Genomic DNA, 21,930 nt, shown 5'->3' on the forward strand with positions numbered 1-21,930 from the left:
CTGCTATGGTACAACCTTTCTAAATGAATTCCAGTGATAGGAAAAACAGACCGAAAGGACCACCCTCTGATCCAGCCAGAGGAGCTGCATCCAGACTGTGAGCCAACGAAATGGTGGCTGTGGGGACAGAGAATTTCTTTCTCCACTGGAGGTGATGCAAGCCTTCTAGTATCTGGATGGGTTGATGTTTGGTCTCTAATGAATTGCTGACTTACAGGTCTTCTCTGCATAAGAAAGCAAACACCTCTACCAGTGCAGGTGCTGTAAAGCATCCGTTTTCTAGCAGCTCAGTGACTACCCCATGGTAGGGGGTAGTCAAGGAGCAACATGGAGGCAGCCTTGCCACAGGCAATGCAGAAGGAGAAGGGAAGTGCAGAGGTGGACTCTGGGAAAATGGCTCAACACATGCGGGCACAAGACAAACTTATCTGTTACTTGCAGCAGGGAGATGAAGAAAGAACAAAACTGTCCTGAGATAATGAGGCAAGATAAGGAGAGTCAAAGTCAGAACAAGCCAAGGGTGTATTAAGTGAGATGGGGCAGCAGGTCACGGCATGGAGGGGAAGAGAACAATGACAGCAGAAGCTTTCTCTATTCAGCCACATCAGAAGACACAGGTCTGGAGCAACCCACAAAAATCATCCATGCTACAGAAACTATTATCTATTTGACAGGTTTCAGCTGAGCTCTTGTCCAAACTACATATATGTCACACTTCTTGCTCTTCCAGGAATGAAGGAAGGGAGCTGGCTTCCCAGAAGGGCACAGGAAGAAAAAAACAAAGCAAAACCACCAAAGCTTTATGAAAGATAAAATTTATTGGTCAGACAGAATGACTTTGCCCCTTGCACTTCTTGTATCTGTCCATCACAAGGGAAAGCTGACTGTTAAAAACCAAACACACGCGTGAAAGTTGGCCTAGGGGTCATGGAAGACCACTCCAAGCCAAAGATGATGAAGAGCTGTGAAACAGGTCTCTCTCCAGGCAGGAGGGCAGTACAAAGCTCTCCAGGGGCTGCTTCAGTGACTGGTTAAGGGTTGAAGTGACAGTCCAGCCAGCCCCTCTCCTGCAGGTTCGGGCACATTTCCTGCACCCTTCCCCAGCACCGTACTTTTAAATTGATTCCATTAAGCCAGAATGTTAAGTTAAAACTTAACCTCAATTTAAACTTAATGTACGTGGCTTTGGCTTGCACCAGGAAGTTTACAAGGGCAAATCACAACCATAAAATAGTTTTAAAACAGTAAAACTTATCCATGCAGGACTACAGTTCTTGTTCACCAAACTGGTTCTACCTATGCCAGTGCAACATGGGTTTAAGATAAAGCCTTACTCCTCATTTTCGCCTGAGGTACCACATCTTACCCTTCAGCCTGGATGATTCTCCACAGCATTAGTGCTAATAACTCATGCAGAGGGATTGCAGGCAAGTTCATCCCTTCTGTTTCATTACACCAACATGACCAACTCCCAGGCGAGGACAATGTTGGAAACCCATGTCCCAGCCACCTGGGGAAAACCAGAGCTGTGGAAGGGCATGATCCAGCAAAGAACATACCTGACAACTAACCTGAGACATGACAGCCTTTTGTTCCAGTGCATAGGGGTTAGTTCACCCTAAAAACTTATGAACAAAAAGCCCACAAACACATGTCCATACACAATTAGAAAACATTTAATCCAGAATTTTAGAGACTTAAAAAAATAATTTATTTTAAAATAATTTTGATGTATGTGGTCTGCTGAGTTTCCAAGCATCCAGCCTGGCCAAGGCCAACCTTCCCCTCCCTCTCTCCATCATACTCCCTTCTCCCAACCACCGTAACCTTTTGTGCATGGTCCTGTTCCCAGACACATTCCAATGCACTCCAAGGAAAAGAAGAATGAGCAGCTCATTACAAGGAAAGAAATTTCAAACACGTGGCTCAGCAAGATGCTTCTTCCAAGTCCTTGGTGGTTTTTTTTTTCCCCCCCTCTCAGGACAGGCATGAACTCCTCCATGTGCTCCCAGCCTCCCACCACTTCAGCAGTTTGCCACTCGGGGCTCTCACTGTCCTCTGCCAAGATGGGATCAGCAGCATTTTTCCCACAAGCAGCAGGAAGGAACATTTGTTTACACTGAAATGTACTGTTCCCCTTCACTCTCTCCATTCCACCACAGTGGACCTTTGAACATTTGTGCAGCAACGTATTTTAATGATATGCTCAAGGGCAGCCATACTCTCTGTTCTGGTTCATATCCCCAAGTTTTCAGCAAATGCTCTGCCCATTTGGTGTGCCTGCAGCCAACGCCATCTTTTTGGCGCTTGTCCCACGTGAATCTCCTTTTTACCTTTGGCCATGTACTTGGCAGAGGGCTGGACCACAGAAGCCAAGTAAAGTGAGTTACCTAAACACTATCATAGGGAACTGCAAGGCCAATGTTGTAGTTGTAACCAGTCACTTCATCGTAGGAAGAACGGCAAATAGGAAGGACGCTTTCTACAGCTAACTGGTCCACTGAGAACTCGTAGGCATAAATGATTCCTCGATGCCTGTACAAAACACAACCAGGGGACACACCATTTTACCTTAATTACATATTTCAACAGAGGAAATGAACAAAGTTTGAGACTGCCACAAAGGATCAAAATTTGATGCTTCAGAAGCTCAATATAAAAACCTACCCCTTCTGCACTAGGACTGTCTGTGCAGTTTTAACACAGAAAACTCCCTCCTGCCTCCTTCCAGGGACCCCACCAAGCCCTGGAAACGAACGGTGAATCATTCACTTTAGCACTGCAGAGACATGACTGTCATCTGCTGAAACATTTCTAATCTATTCAGGAAGGGGGAAGATAAGTACATTGTAGTTTGATAGTTCAGTTACACATGCTAACAGCCATCTGAGATGCAAATACCAAAACCTGCAGTTTAAATACCAGTAGTTTTCCTTTAGGAGGAGATATCATTACTCATATTTAGAGCAAGGAGAGGGCTGCATTCCCTATCTGGCTTCAGTGGCCTTTACATTACCCTGCTGAAAAAGAAATGCTTTTTTTTCTTTTTTTGTGCTCAGAAGTAAATAAAGAGCCAATTCATCAATGGTTTTGAAAGCCTTGCCTTTAAACTTCTTTTATTTTATTTTTTAGATGCTATACCTTCTCTATTACTGCTCTGGATCATGAATCAGGTGCTTAGTGTGCCATTTAAAAATATATAATAAAGCAGATCTTTGCAGTGCCAAAAATCCTACCCTTCAGAGCAGAATTACTCACTTGCGGTGCGCGGTAAGGTCATCGTCTGTGATGCTGGCGCCTCGGGGAGTTTTCTCATCAGGGATGTTTGCAGTGATGAGGCTATGAGAATTAAACCATATGTGGCGGACTGGATGTCTGAAAAATAATGCACAGCACTGGGTGAGACGCCACCTGCATTAGACTCCTAAAATCTAAGTGCAGTAAAGGAATTGCTCTGGATTAAACAAGAATTCATTTAAATCAGCACCCTCACCACAGCCAGAGGCTGGGAACCCGCACCTTTGGCTCTTCTCCTCCTGTGTGGAGCAGATAAACACAGCTTTTATCCCCATCTAGTGGGCTGTTACCAGAACACACGTGGAGGCCAGAAAATATTTTAGACATTTGGCAGCGCACAGGCTGCAAGGGATCCGGGCTGCCTGCTTGCTTTGCTGCTTTAAGGACTGCAGCGGCACACTCCTAGGAAGAGCAGGATGCTTCCCAAGGTGAAGGACAGGGACCCCCAGGACCCCCATACCCCCAAGCACTGAGCTATGGCTGATTTAGAAATGCACTATACGGCACAAGCTAAGAAGTCTGGTCTTCATTCCTTTTCCTCTCACTGGTGAATAAACTAACCCTGAACCATTGTAAGGGCATTTACTGTTCAAGTAGGAGTAACTTATCTTCTCAGATCAAGATGGCTCATCTCCACAACCCTAATGTGTCTCCTGTCATCTCCCTTAGCTTCTGCCCTTGCTTTCCGTTCATGACACTGGGCTGTAGGCATGGATAACACCACACACACCTTCTTATCTATGAAGGCCTTTTTGATTGAAGCAATCCCTTTGATTCCTATATAGATTAAACAGTATTTTAAATGTTTAATCTAATGGCTTCACTTTTAGAACACTCCCAAAGCTCAGATCTGTACTGCCTGCCCTCCTTCTTGGCATGTTCATTAGTGCTGCTCCAGGAGACAATCAATGCAATATTGTCTTTAATGCATCAGCTGCATCACAACGGGCTTTATAATTCACAGGGTCAAAAGAGAAGGAGATACCCGCTATTAATCAATGACAACTCCAACTTGAACTTCTCTGACTGTAAATACCTCATAGAGCTCCTCTTTGGGGAAGATGCGTTAAAAAAAAAATATCAGGATTTATCTGTTCATTTTATTAAGGGTATCACTCAGACTTACAATGGGCTAAATCCTTGAGGTCTTCATTCAGAAAATCAGAAAATCGTAATTTGGCTGTAGCAACTAACAGTCTTCTGTCAACTCCAGGATACTGATCTCTGCTTGTACGTTCAGTACTGTACTTCTGGTGCTTTCAGTACAAACTGGTATTTTAATATTTAAATGAGTTTAAATACCAGCCTGGCTTTGATCATTACCACTAAGGGAATGCGTGAATGAGGTGAACAGAAACACAGGCATTGTGTAAGGATATAGTGGATGAAAACAGCCAGAACCAGTCACTCTGAATACAGGAGCCCAGCATTTTAAATCCAAGGTTCAATAAAGTAAATACTGGTTGGGGAGGGGGCAGGGAGAAGACACTAACGACTTCACAGAAAATCCAGGAGAAACAATTTCCATGCTCCCTTACGCTGACTGAAGCACTCTTTTTAACTAATGAGTAGAAAGCCGATGACAACTAAAGGGCACACACAGAAACACGCACAAGACTCCAGGTGGGGAAGCAATCTGTTCCCAAACCACATGAAAACTAAACAGAACTCTCAGAAGCTTTAGACACAGGCATGTTATCATTTTGGTCCTGGATCATCCCATTCCCACATTCCTCCTGTCAGCCAGATCCTTTGAAGACCCTTGCAGCAATAGGACCCCACGTGGACAAAATTACCTAGCATGCATTTCCCAGAGTTTGGTGCCCATCCGTTGGTCCCATACACAGACCAAGCCCTCTTCTCCTCCACTGACGATCTTCCAGTCATCCATCTGGACCGCAGACACTCCTAACTGGTGGGCATAGAGGGAGCACAAAGATTCGCTTTTGCGGAGATCAAATACCCTGACCCTAAATGAAAGCAAATAAAGAACAGAGATAAAAACAACTGTGGATCTGCAGCCTGTGGGTTCTGAGAGCACAAGTACTTCTGGGGTTATGAAAACATGTCTAGGACAGCAGTAGTCCCACAGCCACTACAGGGCCAGAAATCCAATATAGCTGACACTTTTCACCACTGAATTTTCACTCTACTATCAAAGATTTTTTGAGGCAGAGTTCTCCCACCATACGGGACCTCTCTGTTTCTTTACAAGTCCTAGGTGACACAAAATATACGTGAAATTCGGAGAAAACTCCTCTATCTGTGCCTCCCAAAACGTTAGCAATGCTGTGAGGCATAAAGTACCGTGCTTTGGGCATACTGCTAACACATCCTACCCCTTGGTACCTAACCTACGTCCACTATGGCCAACGGGTAATATTATTATGGAATAATAATTTCTTTCCTCAAGGAAAGGACTGTTATTACAAAGATTTAGGAAGAGACTAAATGTGTGGCAATTCAAAAGACAAGTCAAGGGAATTACGGGTTTATACACTTGAGTTAAGCATCCAGCAATCAGTATCTCTTCTGATTTAGAAAACGCAACTACTGACTGCAGGCAGCTTTTAGGTACATCAGGTTTTCAGAAAGTATTGATCACTCACACCAGGCATTTTGAAGAGAAACGTACTGAAGACTCGGCTAGAAGCAGAACTGTAGAAAAAGAGCTTAGGATTTCAACCACTGCAACAAGTCCACAAAACCAGTTAAAGTTAATGGTGTTAAATTTTAAACCCAGTACATATCACAAATGAGTAGGTTCTTTGATCCTTATATATCAAGATTAAGAAATAAAGCAAAGCACATAAGTGAATAAAAAAAAAAAGAAATTAATGAAAACAGAAGGGGAAATACTGATCTCAGATTTGAAAAGAAGCTAGAGGAAGTTCCTCCCAGCTGATGGCTATCAAGAATGAAACCATCAGGTACACATTAATTCCAGAAAAGGCCGAAACACACTTGATCCAACACATTAACTGTACTTTACTCCATACCCCTGCTACGCTCCTAATGGTGTTGCAAGTCTTTCCTTTTCCTTTCTCAAATGGAGATTGCATCACATGATTTTACAAACAACACATTTCAGCAACTGAAATAAAAGGCAACAGAACAGTCCAAAACTCCAACAGAGCAACATCCATCTGACATGCAGACAAACATGCTGGAACAGAGCGAGGAGCACGCTTTGTGTGGCTCCGCGCTCACCCCTAGGAAAACCCCATCACAACAGTTGCTAATGGCAAAAAGGACTTCTTGCTTTCTCCAACTCCAGCAGAGAGCAGCTTTGGCTACATATTAGAGCTACGCTTTGGGTTAGGATGGGGTATTTTGGAAGCATTCACACCCAGCACCCTCCCTGTCTTACTGCATGAGTTCTGCACTGCAATCAAAGCTGCTTCTGTTCGGTAAGCACAGTTGGAAACGAAGATCTGATTGTGTCCTGGTTATTTCATTAGCAAGGGCCCAGGTTTCAGGCAGGTGTCTATTCTGGCACACCCTTGGAAGAATTAGAGGCACACTTCAGTTGTTTAGATGTGCTTTAAAAAAAAAAAGGCGGCAGGGGGGGTGGAGGAAAGCATTTTGCAAATCCAATGTGATGCTCTAATGCAGACCTGGCATGGCCCTCCATCTCCTGCCTCAACAGCTGGGCTCAGTGGGAGCACTTCAGACTCATCCGAGTTCAAGGGAGCTGTAAAGAAGGTGTTCTCGTGACCAGGCTTTGACTCTCCTGTTAAGACTCTCTTAGCTCACTTGCCTTTAGGAGAGCATGGCATACACGTTTTGTTTTGATCCACACTTTTCAGCAATGGTACACACTGGGCTTGCCGTATGTTTGCTTTCCCAATGCTATTCACCACCTTAAGTTCCACCAAGAAAAAGGCTGCTGTTGTGCAGTGCATCAACACACACTCCCTGTTATCAGACCTCTTGCCAGTGTGAAGCACAGCTAAGTAATCAAATACATCAGCAATGCTTCAGGAGTATTTTTTGATAGAAAAAGATTTCATAGGCCTTACCAAAAACATTTCACTTCAACAGGGTGGTCTGTGTTACTTTTCAAAATCACAACTTTGAATAAAACAATAGCATATACTAGTAAAATTATGAAAGTGCTATATTTAATTCAAGCAATACATTTCCCCACTGGTCATCAGCAGTTTGAACTCACATGGCAAGGTCCCTATTTAGTACACTTGCTCCATAACAGAGCTATGGAGGTTCAAGCCACATTCCATCTGTGGATGCCCAGCGCCTAGTAATACCCTTCATGCAGCACGACATGAGGAACTGACCTCTGAGATACATGTGGACTTGTTTCCTGGATGCCAAACTTATTTGCTGACCTATTGATTCCTAACTTCTTGCTATTTTAGTGATGGCCAACCCCTGAACTCAGTCAATGCCTGAGCTGAAAAACTGAAAAGCTTTCTGGAGGGGAAAGGGCGCAGACATTTACTCTAGTATGAAGGGAGTAAATTTCAATCTCAGTTAAGGGATATCAACTTTATCTACTCTCCCATCATTGTGCAAGAGATCAAAACTGGAGGTAGTTTTACTGGGGTGCTTTGGAAAAATCAATTATCTGCTTTTAGAGGAAAACTCCCAAGGATTCAATTACATGTGTCAAACTTCAGATATTTCCTTTATCCTCTTTGCTGAGAAAGTGTGAGGTTTGCTTGCACTGCCTATTCACTGAGAAGAAAAAAAGCTGTTTGACAAAATAATCATTTTTGCAAGCTGCTGCACTGGCGGGACAGAGGTCTGGGATTTGGCAAAGGGAAGTATCCGCCTTACAATCTGATACCCACCACCACACCAGACCACCACCTGCAGCCTGATGCCCAGTGCAGAAAGGAGGAGGGAAGGAACAGGGAGCCATTAGACACTGGCTCCTCGCCATCCCACATCTCCTTTGGTGCACTGGATCAGACCCCACAAATAACTAGCCAAAAAAAGAAAATCTAAAAATTGGACTCAAAGGGTCCTTTTAAGCACTTTAATCCTTTCGCACTGACTGTTCCCAGCGCGTCCGTCCCTGGCACCAGATATTGTGCTGGGAAAATCCTACTCCCCAAGCCAAGGAGTTAAAGAGAAAGCTGCTAATCAGCTAAATAGAAGCTGGAATCTGTTCATATGAAAGTCTCTTTTTTTTGTCACCTGAGGGACATCACAGTGTTCTGAAATACACTCTTGACATCATTTGGCAGACGGACCCATCTCATCCTACATGATTCATCCCTTAGGTTATTTTTTTAATATCAGAAAGTGAGCTTTTAAATGCCAAACTAATTTTGCGGGTGGTGGTGGGGAAGTGGAAGATATTCCAAGTGGTCTCGCTGGGCTGTACACCAACTGCGTCCACCAAATGGCTTAAAAAGAAAGTCTTCCCATGGAGCTTTCTGAAACAAAGCAAACTGGCAGCCACATCCAGCTATTACCTAATATTTTGTTCCTGAAGTTCACACAGGCTGCATTTGAAACATTAGAGGAGAAAAATTGTAGCAGGTCCAGATGTAGGACAGCAGGACAGGAAGTAAGCTAATTTGAGATGGGTTACAGCTCTTGGTAGTACCTACCTTCTGTCTTTATTGCCTGTAACAAGCATGTTTGGAGGACTGTTCTGGAGGTTGACACACGTAAAATCACCTATTGAGTTGCCCATCTTCTTCAGACACTGACTTGTTTCCAGATTGTAAAGAAGAATCTGGCAGAAAGAGAACAAACATCGGCTAAATGTAGCGTGAGCACAACTGCATTTTGCTGCAGCATAAAGTAGAGCAGAGTTATTACCATCAGAGACAGTTTGCAGGACTCATTTCTCAATATGCTAATACATACCAAGATACAGACCTACCCCTATTAAGAAGGGCAACACCACCCTCAGAAATAAGGAAATCAAGTTTCACAATGGAATCCATCAAGAAGCAGGGATGCAAGGCTCTTGCCAACCAGTATCAGATAGGTATAGTTCTCAGGCAGGCAAAGCAAGCAATACAGATTTTCTCCAGGTCAAATTTTTAAAGCTTACATGGAAAAGCAAATATAGTTTCTTCATCAATTCTAATATTTGAAAGAATAGTAAAAGTAAACAGAATCAACATTTAGAAGGTTTAGACAGATGGACTGTGCAAGAAAGATTGAATCAAATACAGCAAAATGAGAGCAGAACTGAACACTGGCTCAGCGCTGACAGGCCCTGCTGATAGCTTTTGTACAGATCATGCGGCAGCAACAGATTAAGAGAAATATTACATGTGAAGTGGCAGTTCAGATGGGAAAGGAATAAAAACAACTCTGATTTTAAGCAACATCCAAGATGATTCGACCAGAGACTGGAAGAGAGGTACGAGTTGTTTCCCGTCTGTTCACCCTCTTCTTCTTTGCACAGCAATCAGTTTAATCATGTTCACTGTCTTTCCTGTGGGGCCAGATGAGATTTATCTATTTGGGCCTTTCAATTTAGGAGAGCAAGTATTTTTAGAAACACAAAAATGTACTGGTCAAAGCCCAGTGGAGCTCAGCACAGTACCTGGTCTTACATAACTTGATAAACATTATTAAATTTCATGGTGATGCTCCTTTAGTTTAAAAGAAACCTATGACCATGTAAAGAATAACGGTACTTAAAACATCAGAAAAAACTTCTGGCTTCCATGGCAACATCAGCATGGCTATGTCAACATCACATCAATATTCTTAATTTCTACTTTTCTGATTATGTCCACGTGCAGCTTAATAAATATTACACTATCTGTACATATTATTTCAACATTTGCCAGAACAGGGATAGTAATGCTGCCTGGCCTTTTACTTCCTATCTCTGCAATTTTAGTAAGCATCTGAAAGGTCGAATTAAGAGAGCAGGAGGGGATCATTTTGTGATGGACGCCTCTAGGCAACAAAAGTGAAGCTTTAAAAATCTCTAGGAAGACTGCAAAGAAAGGCAGAGAATTTGCAGGTTTCCTCCACCTGCCATTTCTCCCAATTAAAGAGCAGGCATGGTTTTATTCAGACATATTATCAGCTCCCTATTAGAATCAACACATTCATACCCTACTTCCTCAGTTTCTTACGATATTTATAATCTCCTAACTAGTTCCCTTTCCCAGACTTGTCTTTGTGAAGCTATCTGCCTCCAATACCAGTCTTTAGCATGTAATTTTTCATCCTTAAGACCCAAAAAACCAAAGCAATTTTACCCAAGCTCTGTGAAGCAAGGAAGATTCTACCTTTGCACGGAGACTTAGGACATAAAAGTTGCTAAAAAATTAATTTGAACTTCCATACCTACAAAAAAAGTTGCTACAAATCGTATGAAAATGTTAGTCTTGGAGGTAAAGACCAATTTACAGCCTGTTCTCACTTGCAGCACAGCTTCCAACAGCTCACTAACCAAACCCAGAGATAATGACATTCTGGCAAAGGTACTTTGCACAGTTTTCAGTGCAAAGGAAATTAATATCTGTGCCTGGCAACCAAATTTCTCCTTGGAAAGTTTTGAACAAAAGACAAAGTCAATAAACTGCTGAATTCAACTTAGGAACAATAAACGATCAGGTCAACAGCAGCGTATTCCAACTCCCAGTTGAGCTTCTGAACCAGCCCTTCCCAGCTGTACGTTAAAACTCTGGAGAGAAGAGGGCCAAATGCTGCTTTCTCAAAAGTCCTCTGGGGCTAATACTTAAAGTGAACATCCATAAACTATTAATTTATCTAAATGACCATAGCTCCCATCTATCCTATAAACATATGATACATACTTGAAAATTCAGTTATGGCCATGAAAGACTATAATGAAAAATTGCTTCCACGTAGCATTTAAAGATTCCCGTTTTACTGGAGCGAATGTTACATATTCTCCTGCTTGCAGTCTCAATTTTAGACCTGTGGCAATCCTCATATGTAGGTAGCACTAGCTGAAAAATTATTTCTTTCTCCTCACGTAACTTGCATATGGCCACCAATTGAAAGTGTTTGCATCTAAGAAAGAGAACCTGCAAAAAAATAAAGGTTCAGATCCACAAAACTGGAAGAAAAGTTTTTGTCTTATCTTCTCCTACCCCCTCCAATTCCTTCTCTTCTCATGTCAGTCTCCATTCTTTTAAAGATTGTTGGGTTGAGGTTTTTTAAAATGTTATAACGCACACGTGTATTTCTAGCCAATTAGCCCTATCACTGGAAGAAAGATTCTCTTTGTGATTTTCGGTATCCAGGTTTTACCTATCTTTAAATTCAACTTCTGTGAGCAATTTTATGGCCTGCAAATGAATTTCAAAACCTTACCCTTAACAAACTGACAGGTAAAGAAACAAAAAGAACTCGGAACGCTTTTTTAAGTCTGAATAATAATTTCTTGAAGACAGGGGTTTTAAAAACATACTGATGACAATTTTGAAGTTGCTAAAACACTTCTGATGATCTCTCCTATAATATCCCAAGGCAACAAGGATTTTCTTTACAAAGGCCAAGGAGAAAGAATGAAAATACCTGGTCAATAGGGACTTGAAATAAGGGCCTGTATGTTAAAGGGCAGATAAAGCATAAGATCTTTAGGAGGTTTATAATCCTATAATGCACACTGCAAAGGGATTACCCTTTTAAAGATATTTATAATCCTATAATGGACACCCAAGACCAGTGACCTAATAGGTACCGAACTGAAGGTAAGTGAACGAAGAGCATTTGGGTGTGAAATGAAGTACCCTGGGATAACACACTAACGAGCATCCCTTCCCCCAGTGGGACTTCAGGGACACAAGGGAGGAAAAGCATTAAATACTCCGTGCAGATATATCAGGATCTAACACACAAAATAAAAAGTGTTACCTATTAACATTGTTCAAATGAAAAAGCCTAAGTTATTGGATAAGAGCCAAGCAATCTCCCAGAATGCTTAATAATTCAACAAGCCAGAAATAGCCAGAGTACCTTTACCATTATGTTTAGTTAAAGACCACAGAGATTAGAAAACACATTATCCATCTCAGAGGCGATTCTTTCCATGTTACAAGTCCCTTAACGACCTTTACCATCTCTCCCTCTCTCTCTCTCTCTTTTAATAAGGCTGAGCAAATGGGACTTCATTTTATCCGATTGCCACAGACTAGTGGTATTAATTATTCATGCTCATACTCTCTCTTTTATTAAGGCAGTGCATTAGACTAATTTCCCTCTTTACTGTGTGAGTTGGGCAAGTCTCAACCTGTGGCCACTGTTCTTAGATAGATGCGCCAAGATGCTGGCAAATTCATGAGACGAGGCAGAGGGAGAAAGGAAAAGTTACTGTACTTCATGAAACTGCAGAGCAGTGGGTACGGGGAACTCTCTTTAAATGCTGTCCAAGAACTCAAGAAAGAAGACTAAGTTAATTCACAAAGAATTAAAGTCTCTGTAGCCAGAATAGCTAAGCTGTGAGCGTTGTTACATCCTGCAGCTAAGTGAGGTCAAGCGTGGTCGATGTACTCTGGTTGAGATACTTCCAAGAAAAACCAAGGAATTGAAGGAAATGCTGTTGATGGAACTCCTCCATGCATGTCCAATACCCCAGCAGGTGTTTTGGGATCCTGTGTTGTTGGAGATGTCTTTTTTGGATAGAACATTAAAACAACAAATCCCCAAGCACTTGTTATCAAAGAGCCTGTGGTACTTTCAACAAGAGCAGGGGTGTTCAACCCACTGTCCTGGCTGAAAGCCAGCAGACAACTGCTTTGTGAAATAGCTAGTTTCCCTCTGCAATTGCATTTCTGCTTCTTGTCAAAAGTTACCACATCGCATGGCTAGTAAAAACTGAGCTGTCTCTCAGAATTGGGCAAAGCACTCTGTATATACAGTATATTTAGTTCTTATTTAGATGAAGTATTGAACAGAGTATCATAAATATTAGCAAAAAGTACACTGTAAAACCACACTCAAAACCTACATCCTTTTCCTTACTGAATAACACACAGGATACATTAAAGAACCACTTTCTTAGAAAGAACCATCTAGGACAGAGGTTTCTAACTGTAATTTTAGAGAAAGAGGACCAAAATTTAAAAAAGAGTTGCCCAAAGAGGCAGAGGAACAAGCAGCAAGACCAGGAACAGAATTTGCATTTATTTTCAGATTATGTTTCTCCCCCTTTCCTTCTGTCCATCCCTCTGCCAACCACAAAAAAACATTGCCTGAATACACACAAATATTGCCAACAAAAGAAAGGGTCATGAAATTTCAAGTCCACCATGAATAAAAAGGGATCTGGTTTTTGCTCAGGTCAAAACCATTCAATTCAAAAGGTATCTACAAAAGCGATAAGGCGATTTCATCTGCATTTGCAGCAGAAGTCATCAAATTAAGTACAACATATGGTACACACTGCTGCAAGTTTGAATTTTATTTCTAAAGGGATGTGAAAGAGAATATTTTCAAAGTCTACAGGCCTCAGGGGCACAGTTTCCCAGTGCAAATGTACTGAATTGCCTACTGTAAATATGGAACATAACACTGCAACAACAACAAAAAAATCTGACTATTAACAAATGCAAGGTCAGCATATTGATACTTGTACACAGAGGTAAATGTTCTGGCTCCGTAAATTTAAAGATGAGCTAAGATTTAAAAGGAACAGCTGAGGGAGACAGACAGACAATCAGACAGAAAGAAAAAGAGCAAATCATACACAAAACAGCCAGTAAAAAAAAAAAAAATTAAAAAAAGCAGTTAATATACATGAATAATGGATGTTTGATTTAAAAGCAGTTTACTCCAATATGATGTAATTTTTGACAATCAGCCAGAGAGACTATTTTGCAAGCTCTTGCCAGATATAAGTCATTGTGTAAAGCTGGTAACACAACCATTTCTCTGAGCATGTGGAAAATTGACTTTCATGCCATCCTAAAGGTGACTTTACGCTGGCAAACGAGAACTCTTATTTTGCATGTGCTGAGCTGCACCAAGCAGCCTCAAGCAATGCTTAAAGATCCACACAGAGGACTGCAAAAATAACAGTCTAAACAGCTTGCAGCAAATCCAGCAGCAAAAAAAGCCAGCCATGCACACTACCTGGTCCTCCAAATATCTACACGTGCCATAAAAGTTACACATGAAGCTAAAGACAAGTGTAGTTTGGTTTTTCCTTTTAAAGTTTTCATCTGATTGGAGTTAAAAAGTAAGACTCCAAGCTGGCAGCAAGAAGTAGAGCCAAGCATTGTGCAGGCAGGCAGTGCACAAGCTTCAGCAACGCAATTCTGCCAACGCACCTGCAACCCTTGCTGTTCCAGCACTGGACACTGCCCGAGCCCGGGCTGCCAGCAGCCAGGACTCTGCCAGCCTTGATGGGCTTGTGATGTGGACAGATGTCTGCTAGGACCTGGAATGAGGTCACCAGACTCATTTGACTTGTGGCTGAAGACTGATGTAAGAGTTCAGGTACCCAGAGATGAAAGGATACTATGTCTACCCACTGCACCACCCACTCACTAAAAAACAAGCCCTAGCCCAGAAACACATTTTCGCTAACCTAAGGTTAGGACAGGGAAAAGGAAGGCAAGGTAATTCTAAAAACTGAATGAATTCTCGTCATTCCATAGATTATCACCTTGAATACTCATGGCACATCCCAGCAGCTATATTTTCAAAACCTGAGACACCTAAGCAGCTGTGCCAATTTTGAGGTACTCACATTAGCCAATACAAAAGGGATTCTTTTTTTTTTTTTTTTTAACTTGCAAAATTATTTCTGGTCATTTACAAACACAGGAAAACAGAGATGGACAATTGTTACTTTTCAGTGAGAGGGGTTAATCGATATTAATTGATATATCATGCAAAATTTAGGCAGGGAAAACTTCTGGTCTCTCTGCTGGACGGCATACAAAAAGTTACATAGTTCAGATCCTCAGAAAGAGTTCTGTCTCTCCTGCATGGTACCAAAGAGTTTATAAAGAAAACTATTTATAACACCTTTCACTTTCAAAGATCTGCTAACACTCTATAGTCCTACAAACCCCCAAAGAGAAACGTTTCGGCAAGTCCCATACATTCAAATGCAGCCACCAGTAAGACCTGCCCTTCTACTGGTATGAAAACAAGAGTTCATAAAGATCAATTTATTGAAAACAGGACTATTTACAAGGGGCACAGTGGTTAACAAAACTGAAAAAACCCCACATTATTAAAACAAGAAAAATCAAGATAAAAAAAATTTGAAGTCTTTGGAACTCCACGAGAACTAGAGACATTACAACACCAGAAAAGACAATGCAAGCTTACCAGTTAACAAAGAGGAGGATTTTAGTTAAAAATAAGGTGTAAGAAAGACATAACGGCTTATATAAAGCAGCTATGACCTAAATACATCATCCAAGAGAGACTGCAGAATATGAAATTCAATTTAAAGGATTATTTAAAGTTTGTTTTCACTTACTATTAGTTCATAACATCCATTTCAAGTGATTAATTCTACTGGACACACATTAGCAAGCAGTTGAACTCTGTGGAAACATTAAATACCGGAGCAAAACTAGGCAGTATTTCAATTGCTGATGAGAAGAGACAGGTGATGTTGAATGCCATTCATCAAGTACAAGCCAATCACCAGCTCAAAACAGATGAAAACACAACAGCATAACAAACAACTCCCAAGACATCTGATCTCAACATATCTAGCCTTCTACAAACAGTGAGATAATTGCTTCAGAAATCAGTTGATGTTAATCCTGACAAGTTATGGTGCTACCTGTTTAAGAGGTTTATATCCTGACATGAAGAGAACCAAAGCCAGCTCTAGTTTAAATCTGTGGATTTAATTTTACATATAATGCTCAAATCCAAAATTCAAACATGTGAATGCCAAGACTTTGCGATGCTGCTGCAGCATCAAGATCACAGGTCTCCAAACTGCATGACGCAGCGTAATATGTTATTTGCTAGACACCATCCTTCAAGGCATGTCCACTGGATGCCATGAGCACCACTTTAGGTTGAAAGGGAAAGCTAGGGTTAGGGTTTTCCCTGTGGTTCATTATCTGCCTGTATCATTAGCCATGTATGAGCCTAGATGGGAACACAGATCTCAATATTTCAAGAATTTGGAATTTAAGGAAAATAGTACATTCCACATTGAGTTAATACAGCTGAAATAACCCTTACTAAAGAAATTTCTCGTAACATAAAACAAAGAGGTCCAGGAGCACTAAACAGACGAACTTTCAAGAAACAGCATCATACTTGGGTTGTCTGATGCTTAATGAAGTGAAAGTTGAGCTTCTCATAGATGAAGCATTTATATTCTTCCCTCTCTCCCGCACAGATGTCAGTCATCTAACAGTAGGCAAGCCTATGCCACAGATTTTATGTTTTTCTCCTCTCTGACATAGAAGTCCCTACAAAATTTATGCCTCGGATCTCTACTCTTGTCAAATTTCGTTCAAATTAAACAACAATTAAAAAAGAGAGAGGGAAAAAGATGGTTTCCCTAACTATACTTTCATCAGAAAGCAGGTTACTAGGTAGTAGCATTAGGATTGTGAGTTTACACTAAAGAAAAAAAATATGCCTCAGGAAACACAAAGAAAACCCCAAACTGCGAAGAAACACAGCTTTTGCACTACAGCAACACAGCGAGCAGCAAATGGGGCTGGAATTCTTCATCATTACGTTTCCGAGACCAAAAGCTCTCCTAAAGACAGATTGTCAACTTGTGACCAGTGTAATCAGCCAATGTGAAGTCCCTTCACGTCTGTGCAAGGCGAATAATTATCATAATAGACATTAGTAATTAATTTCCGGCGTGATGTCAGCTGGTGCGGCAATGCCAAGCAAGCGTCCTTGTCAAACACACCCCAGCCGTCTGGACGACTTCAGTCCCATCTCCCTGATTAGGATGCGCACTGATGCACTGCTTAATACAATCTGCCATCAAATGCCAAATACTTCAGAACTAAATTAGGAAATATGTCCGGCTTTACAGAGTGACGCTCAGGGGCCTAAGTAGATTTCTCTATTCCTTTACGAGGCACAAAGGTGATCACCAATGTAATGCCCCTGAATGAGGCAATTTTACCTTCTAACCTCCCACCTCTGTAGGGAAAAGAATTGGATTAGGACAGCAAAGGAATTAATAAAGACAGCATGGCCTCGCAGCATCTCTCAACCCTAGAGGTATTTATGGTGGCCTCAGCATTTCCCTAGTGAACATGAATTTTAAGGGAAAATTAGATGCAGCTGGACACATTTATTCCTAACACAGAGGTAGTCCTAAATAAAGCTTTCCTGCTCTAGTCGCTTGCCAAAGAAAACACTGCATTTGTACACTACAGACCACAGGTCCTTTCATCTGGTTGCTCACCTCCTGCTTCTTTCTCCACCTGCCTGAAGCACTCTCCTGCTCTCTTTGCTGATAGCCAATCACATGCCTGAAGTATAACCACAAAAAAAAAATTGAACGAAATTAGGGAATAGGAAAGCTAGGCAAGATGCAGGAAAGGGACAGAAACTCTTCTCAAGGCATCTGGAAACAGGTCTTTCCGCAGCCTGGTCCCTGCCCTGGAGTGGGGCTGTGACCAGGAGCAGGGCTGCTGCCACCAGCTACCTGGGATCTCAGGATTCAAAGCCCCACCAAAATACAATTATTTATGCTACCTATTTGGGTCTGCAAGCCCAAAATAGCCCCTCCTGCAAGCAGAGAAGGTTGAGAATAGCTGCATTAGAAGCATGCCTCAGCCATGAGTCTTCAGCAGGGTTACAAAATCGGTCTGGTTTTGACCTACCCTGCCACTGCTAAGATGTGCTGATAAAAGGTCACAGGGAGCTTCAAACCTATGATTATCATTTAGCTTCCTTTAATACAAGTCACACCATTCTCCCCAAATTGGAAGTAACTTAGTTCAGATACTCAAGCGTGCAAAAAAAAGAAGCATCCTCCTAAGATGGCACATTTGCATGTACAGGGCTTGACATGCTGCTCAGGATATCCTCATCAGAAATGCTGAGGGATGTTTTGGCTTTTTGGGGTGAGGTTGTTTATTGGGGTTTTTATTGGTTTGGGTTTTTTGTTTGGTTTTGAGACAAGTTCCCCTTAGAGGACCACTGATGCAGCATACAGCTGAGTAAGTTGGGACTAGCTGAGGAGCAGAGAACACAAAGTATTCACAGCGAACACAGTTAGCTGAACAATAATCCCTTACTTCAGCCCACTGGAAGAAAACTAATAGAAGCATCAGATTTTTGCATTAAAAACAAAGTCTTCCCTCTACTGTCAAAAGCTGAATAGCAGGGAAGGAAATGGTCAGTAGCGTGAACTCTTTTTGCCTTTGTTAATTATGAAGGTATAAAAATCTTACAAAAAAAAAATTAAATACCTGGTTGGGTTCATTCAATAACCAGCCAAAGGTTTTGACCCCAAAGGCTGCTTCATGAGCAGATACGTCAAGGCATGTGACAGGCTGACCATAGACAGAATGGAGGATTTTGCCAGGATCTTCTGCTTTCAGGAGATAGACAATGTCTTCTGCAGCTGCTACTGTCACTGGACTCCCCGTAACATCTGGAACCAGATTAAGGAAGCTGACCTAAAAAGAGCAGACTTTTAATTTTTATTACAGCCAAAAATTCTTTTAGATCACTACTGCCACACGCTAAACTGAACAAACTACATGTGTGGTTATCGGCTATCTTGAATCATCCCAATTATGGATTAGTTTCAGGCAAAGACCAACTATCAATTTTATTTCTGAACTTTTGCAAGCTTAGCTCCTATGATGAAATCTAGCTCACAGTCTTTAGAATGAGCCCATTTTAAAAAACTGATCAAAACACATTACAACAGAACACAAAATATCACATCAAAGAAAGGAGCAAGACTTAATGGACTCTTCAGATGAAGGACAGAAAGCCGTTAAGGTTAAAGCACACAAAGCAAATATCATGGCTGGAATGTGAATACAGTGCTCCAGAAGAGGCACCACATTCATGCAACTAACATGGAATAGTTGATGCTTGCCCTGAAATCATGTATATATACACCCTAAATCAACAGAAAAGTCATCACATTACTCTAGGACAACCCAAGTATCAGCTTCCCTATCTTCTGTCACAAGACCAGAATGATGTTGCTCTTCCCGTTTCAGTAAACTGTTAAGACATTGCTGAAAAGTCTCACCACGGGAAGGGTTTAAACTCCTTAACAGCACAGCTGATTTCTAACTCAACCTTAGAAGACAGTGTGGTGTCCTGAATGTCTGTCTGTCACGTGGCAAACTGACATTTCAAAGCAAGCAAGATACAAGAGTAAAACGGATCCAACTACAGCGGAACAGGTGGTGGTGTTTCAGCATTTCTATTGGGAAACCTCTTAAAAATAAAATCCCCAAACATTTTAAGTATTGTAAGACTGACTTAGCTTTGAAAGGGGATTAATCAGGAGTGGTTTAAATCACAACTTCATAACCATTAGCTGAGCAGGAGCTTCTTGCAATAGGAGACAAGCCGCAAGAGTCAGTTTATTCCTAAGCGCTTCCTTCCCCTTTCAAAAAAATGTCGATACTCTGAGACATAATAAAACTTCAGAGAATGGAACAGCTTTTGATTTTTAATTAAAATAGTCTCAAAACTTCAGTGACAGAAGGTGCAACCTAAAGAAGCTGCACAACTAGTTACAGCTTCACAAGTGATACTATTAGCTCGTCTGCAATATCCTGCCTCAGAATTAATCAGATAGCGTTGATCTGGAATGAGACCTTGAGTTTTAGCTCCAATTCTATGCGAGAAAACTGATTTACAAAATGAGCCAACTTAGTTTGATGTTGACAAAAAAATAATTAAAAACAGCCAACCTCCTGCACCATATGGACTTCTATTCATTTTCACTTGTAGCTTAAGCCAGCATTTCACCCTTGCTCTTCAGTGATGAAAGGCTTGTCCATTAACCTGCTTCAAAATCACAGCCTCTTGCTGATAATGCTGTTATCTAGTTCAGGCAACACTCTTGTAAGATTTTTGTAAGATCCCTCTTAACCATACCAAAACTAATTAGTGGATCAAGAGCTCCTGGAATGAAGCTGAGTAGCCTGGAAACTCACCAATTTCTGGATTTCATATGTTTCTGTAGTTTGCCAGAATCCTCTGTCATTAGGGCTTTCCACTTTGACCTCGAAGCCAGATGCCGTTGCTACTGTTGCACCCTCTGAACCAAGAGCTAAAGCCTGTATCCTCTGATTGTGCTGGTAATGATGGATTGGCTCCCGCCCGAACATCAAGTTCCACACACTAACAGTTCCTGTATACAAAAAAAAAACCCCAAACCCCATTATGCTTTACCTTAGGATTTAACAAAACTTTAAAAGACCATTTAAAGATGTAAACTTATAAGCATTCTAATGGAAAAGGTTAACATACATAAAAGACTGTAAGGCAGGAAACCAGAACTTCAGGACGCTGCACAGCACCACATAACAGGTTCAGAGGAAACTTTCCAAAATTACGGGTTCTGGCATTAGAGGCTCGTTGCTCTCTAAATAACTCCTAATTTTTTACTTTTAGATAACATTGTTATCTACCTTGAGGAAGACTGCTTGAATTCTCTCACTTTTCTACATTTGGAGAAGGTAAGACTTAAACAGACACCTGAATTTTTATTCTACTATATACTCCCCCTCAATTACCACTAAAAATAGTGAGGAAGAAACCACACTCAAATTTAAGTCACTGCTGCACACAGAAAAGTTTCAAAGTAAAGAGTCTGAAGCTCTGCATACAGCAATCAGGCCAGGGATTTTAATACCATTCTTAAACAGTTTACAACCAGCAGCAAAGCTTCTAATCCTGATGCTCTGGAAAAACAGAAAAGGCAAAACAGTTCAGTGCTTTCAGAAAGCTAAAGAACACAAGCCCCAAAGAACACAGGAGTACAAGTCAAAAGACAATACGTTTGCAGTTGCATTTTTTCCTGGCACAGATCACCAGATACTCTATTTAAAAGCATGGTACATTAAAGCAACAATCTGAATAAGAGCAACCTGAAGCAATCAGAGGTGTATTACAGAACAGAAGGGCCAGACAGAATTGGAGACTTCTGGGCCACCTTTGCACTGAATTAACGGAGAAGCAATCCTCAGACCTAACAGACAGGGCTGGAGAAGCCTTCCTTCTACTTGAGCATGGCCATTAATGATGAAATGATTAATGGTAGCTATTCCTTCAAAAGGAGACATAAAAGCTCTGACAGACAGCTGTGGACGGGCACCAATGCCAGTCTGCAAACACTCCTCCCATGTCCCAAAGGAGGTGAAGCAAGAGTGTGGTAATGAAACTGCACGTAGTGAAATGGTATCTAAATGAGTTTAAATTGATTTATGTTTGCTTTTGTAAAGATTATTTGGTATCTGGAAAGTGCTACCCATGTGAAATAATGCAGATAATCCTTAAGATCCCTGTCTAATGGCACTCCCACTGAATATTTATATTCCTCGCCATGGGAATGAGTACCATAATGGGGACCATTTTTGTTTTATTAGGGATGCATATTTAAATTAATCTGCTATTTGCCTAAACAATTAGCTGCCTCTGTTTGTTTACACAAAGCCAAAACTGCAATTAGGCTTCCATCAAAAAGATAAGTCCCGACTAAAACTGTCCCGATGGAGTCAC

At 41.3% G+C, this 21,930-nt stretch overlaps 1 protein-coding gene across 1 annotated transcript in view; it reads right to left on the minus strand.

Moving 5' to 3' along the window:
* Positions 1-815: 815 nt before the first annotated feature.
* The window catches only part of FBXW8 (F-box and WD repeat domain containing 8), a 53,468-nt gene continuing 32,353 nt past the window's right edge, over positions 816-21,930 (minus strand). Inside the window, exons 6-11 of the mRNA XM_075718981.1 lie at positions 20,364-20,560; positions 18,645-18,854; positions 8,880-9,007; positions 5,094-5,267; positions 3,259-3,375; positions 816-2,535 (exon numbers count right to left, since the gene is read on the minus strand). Coding sequence (XP_075575096.1) covers positions 2,391-2,535; positions 3,259-3,375; positions 5,094-5,267; positions 8,880-9,007; positions 18,645-18,854; positions 20,364-20,560 — 971 coding nt within the window. The 3' untranslated portion in view covers positions 816-2,390. The remainder of the gene's footprint in view (positions 2,536-3,258; positions 3,376-5,093; positions 5,268-8,879; positions 9,008-18,644; positions 18,855-20,363; positions 20,561-21,930) is intronic.

Source organism: Pelecanus crispus, chromosome 11, assembly GCF_030463565.1.
Source record: "Pelecanus crispus isolate bPelCri1 chromosome 11, bPelCri1.pri, whole genome shotgun sequence".
NCBI classification, from domain to species: domain Eukaryota; kingdom Metazoa; phylum Chordata; class Aves; order Pelecaniformes; family Pelecanidae; genus Pelecanus; species Pelecanus crispus.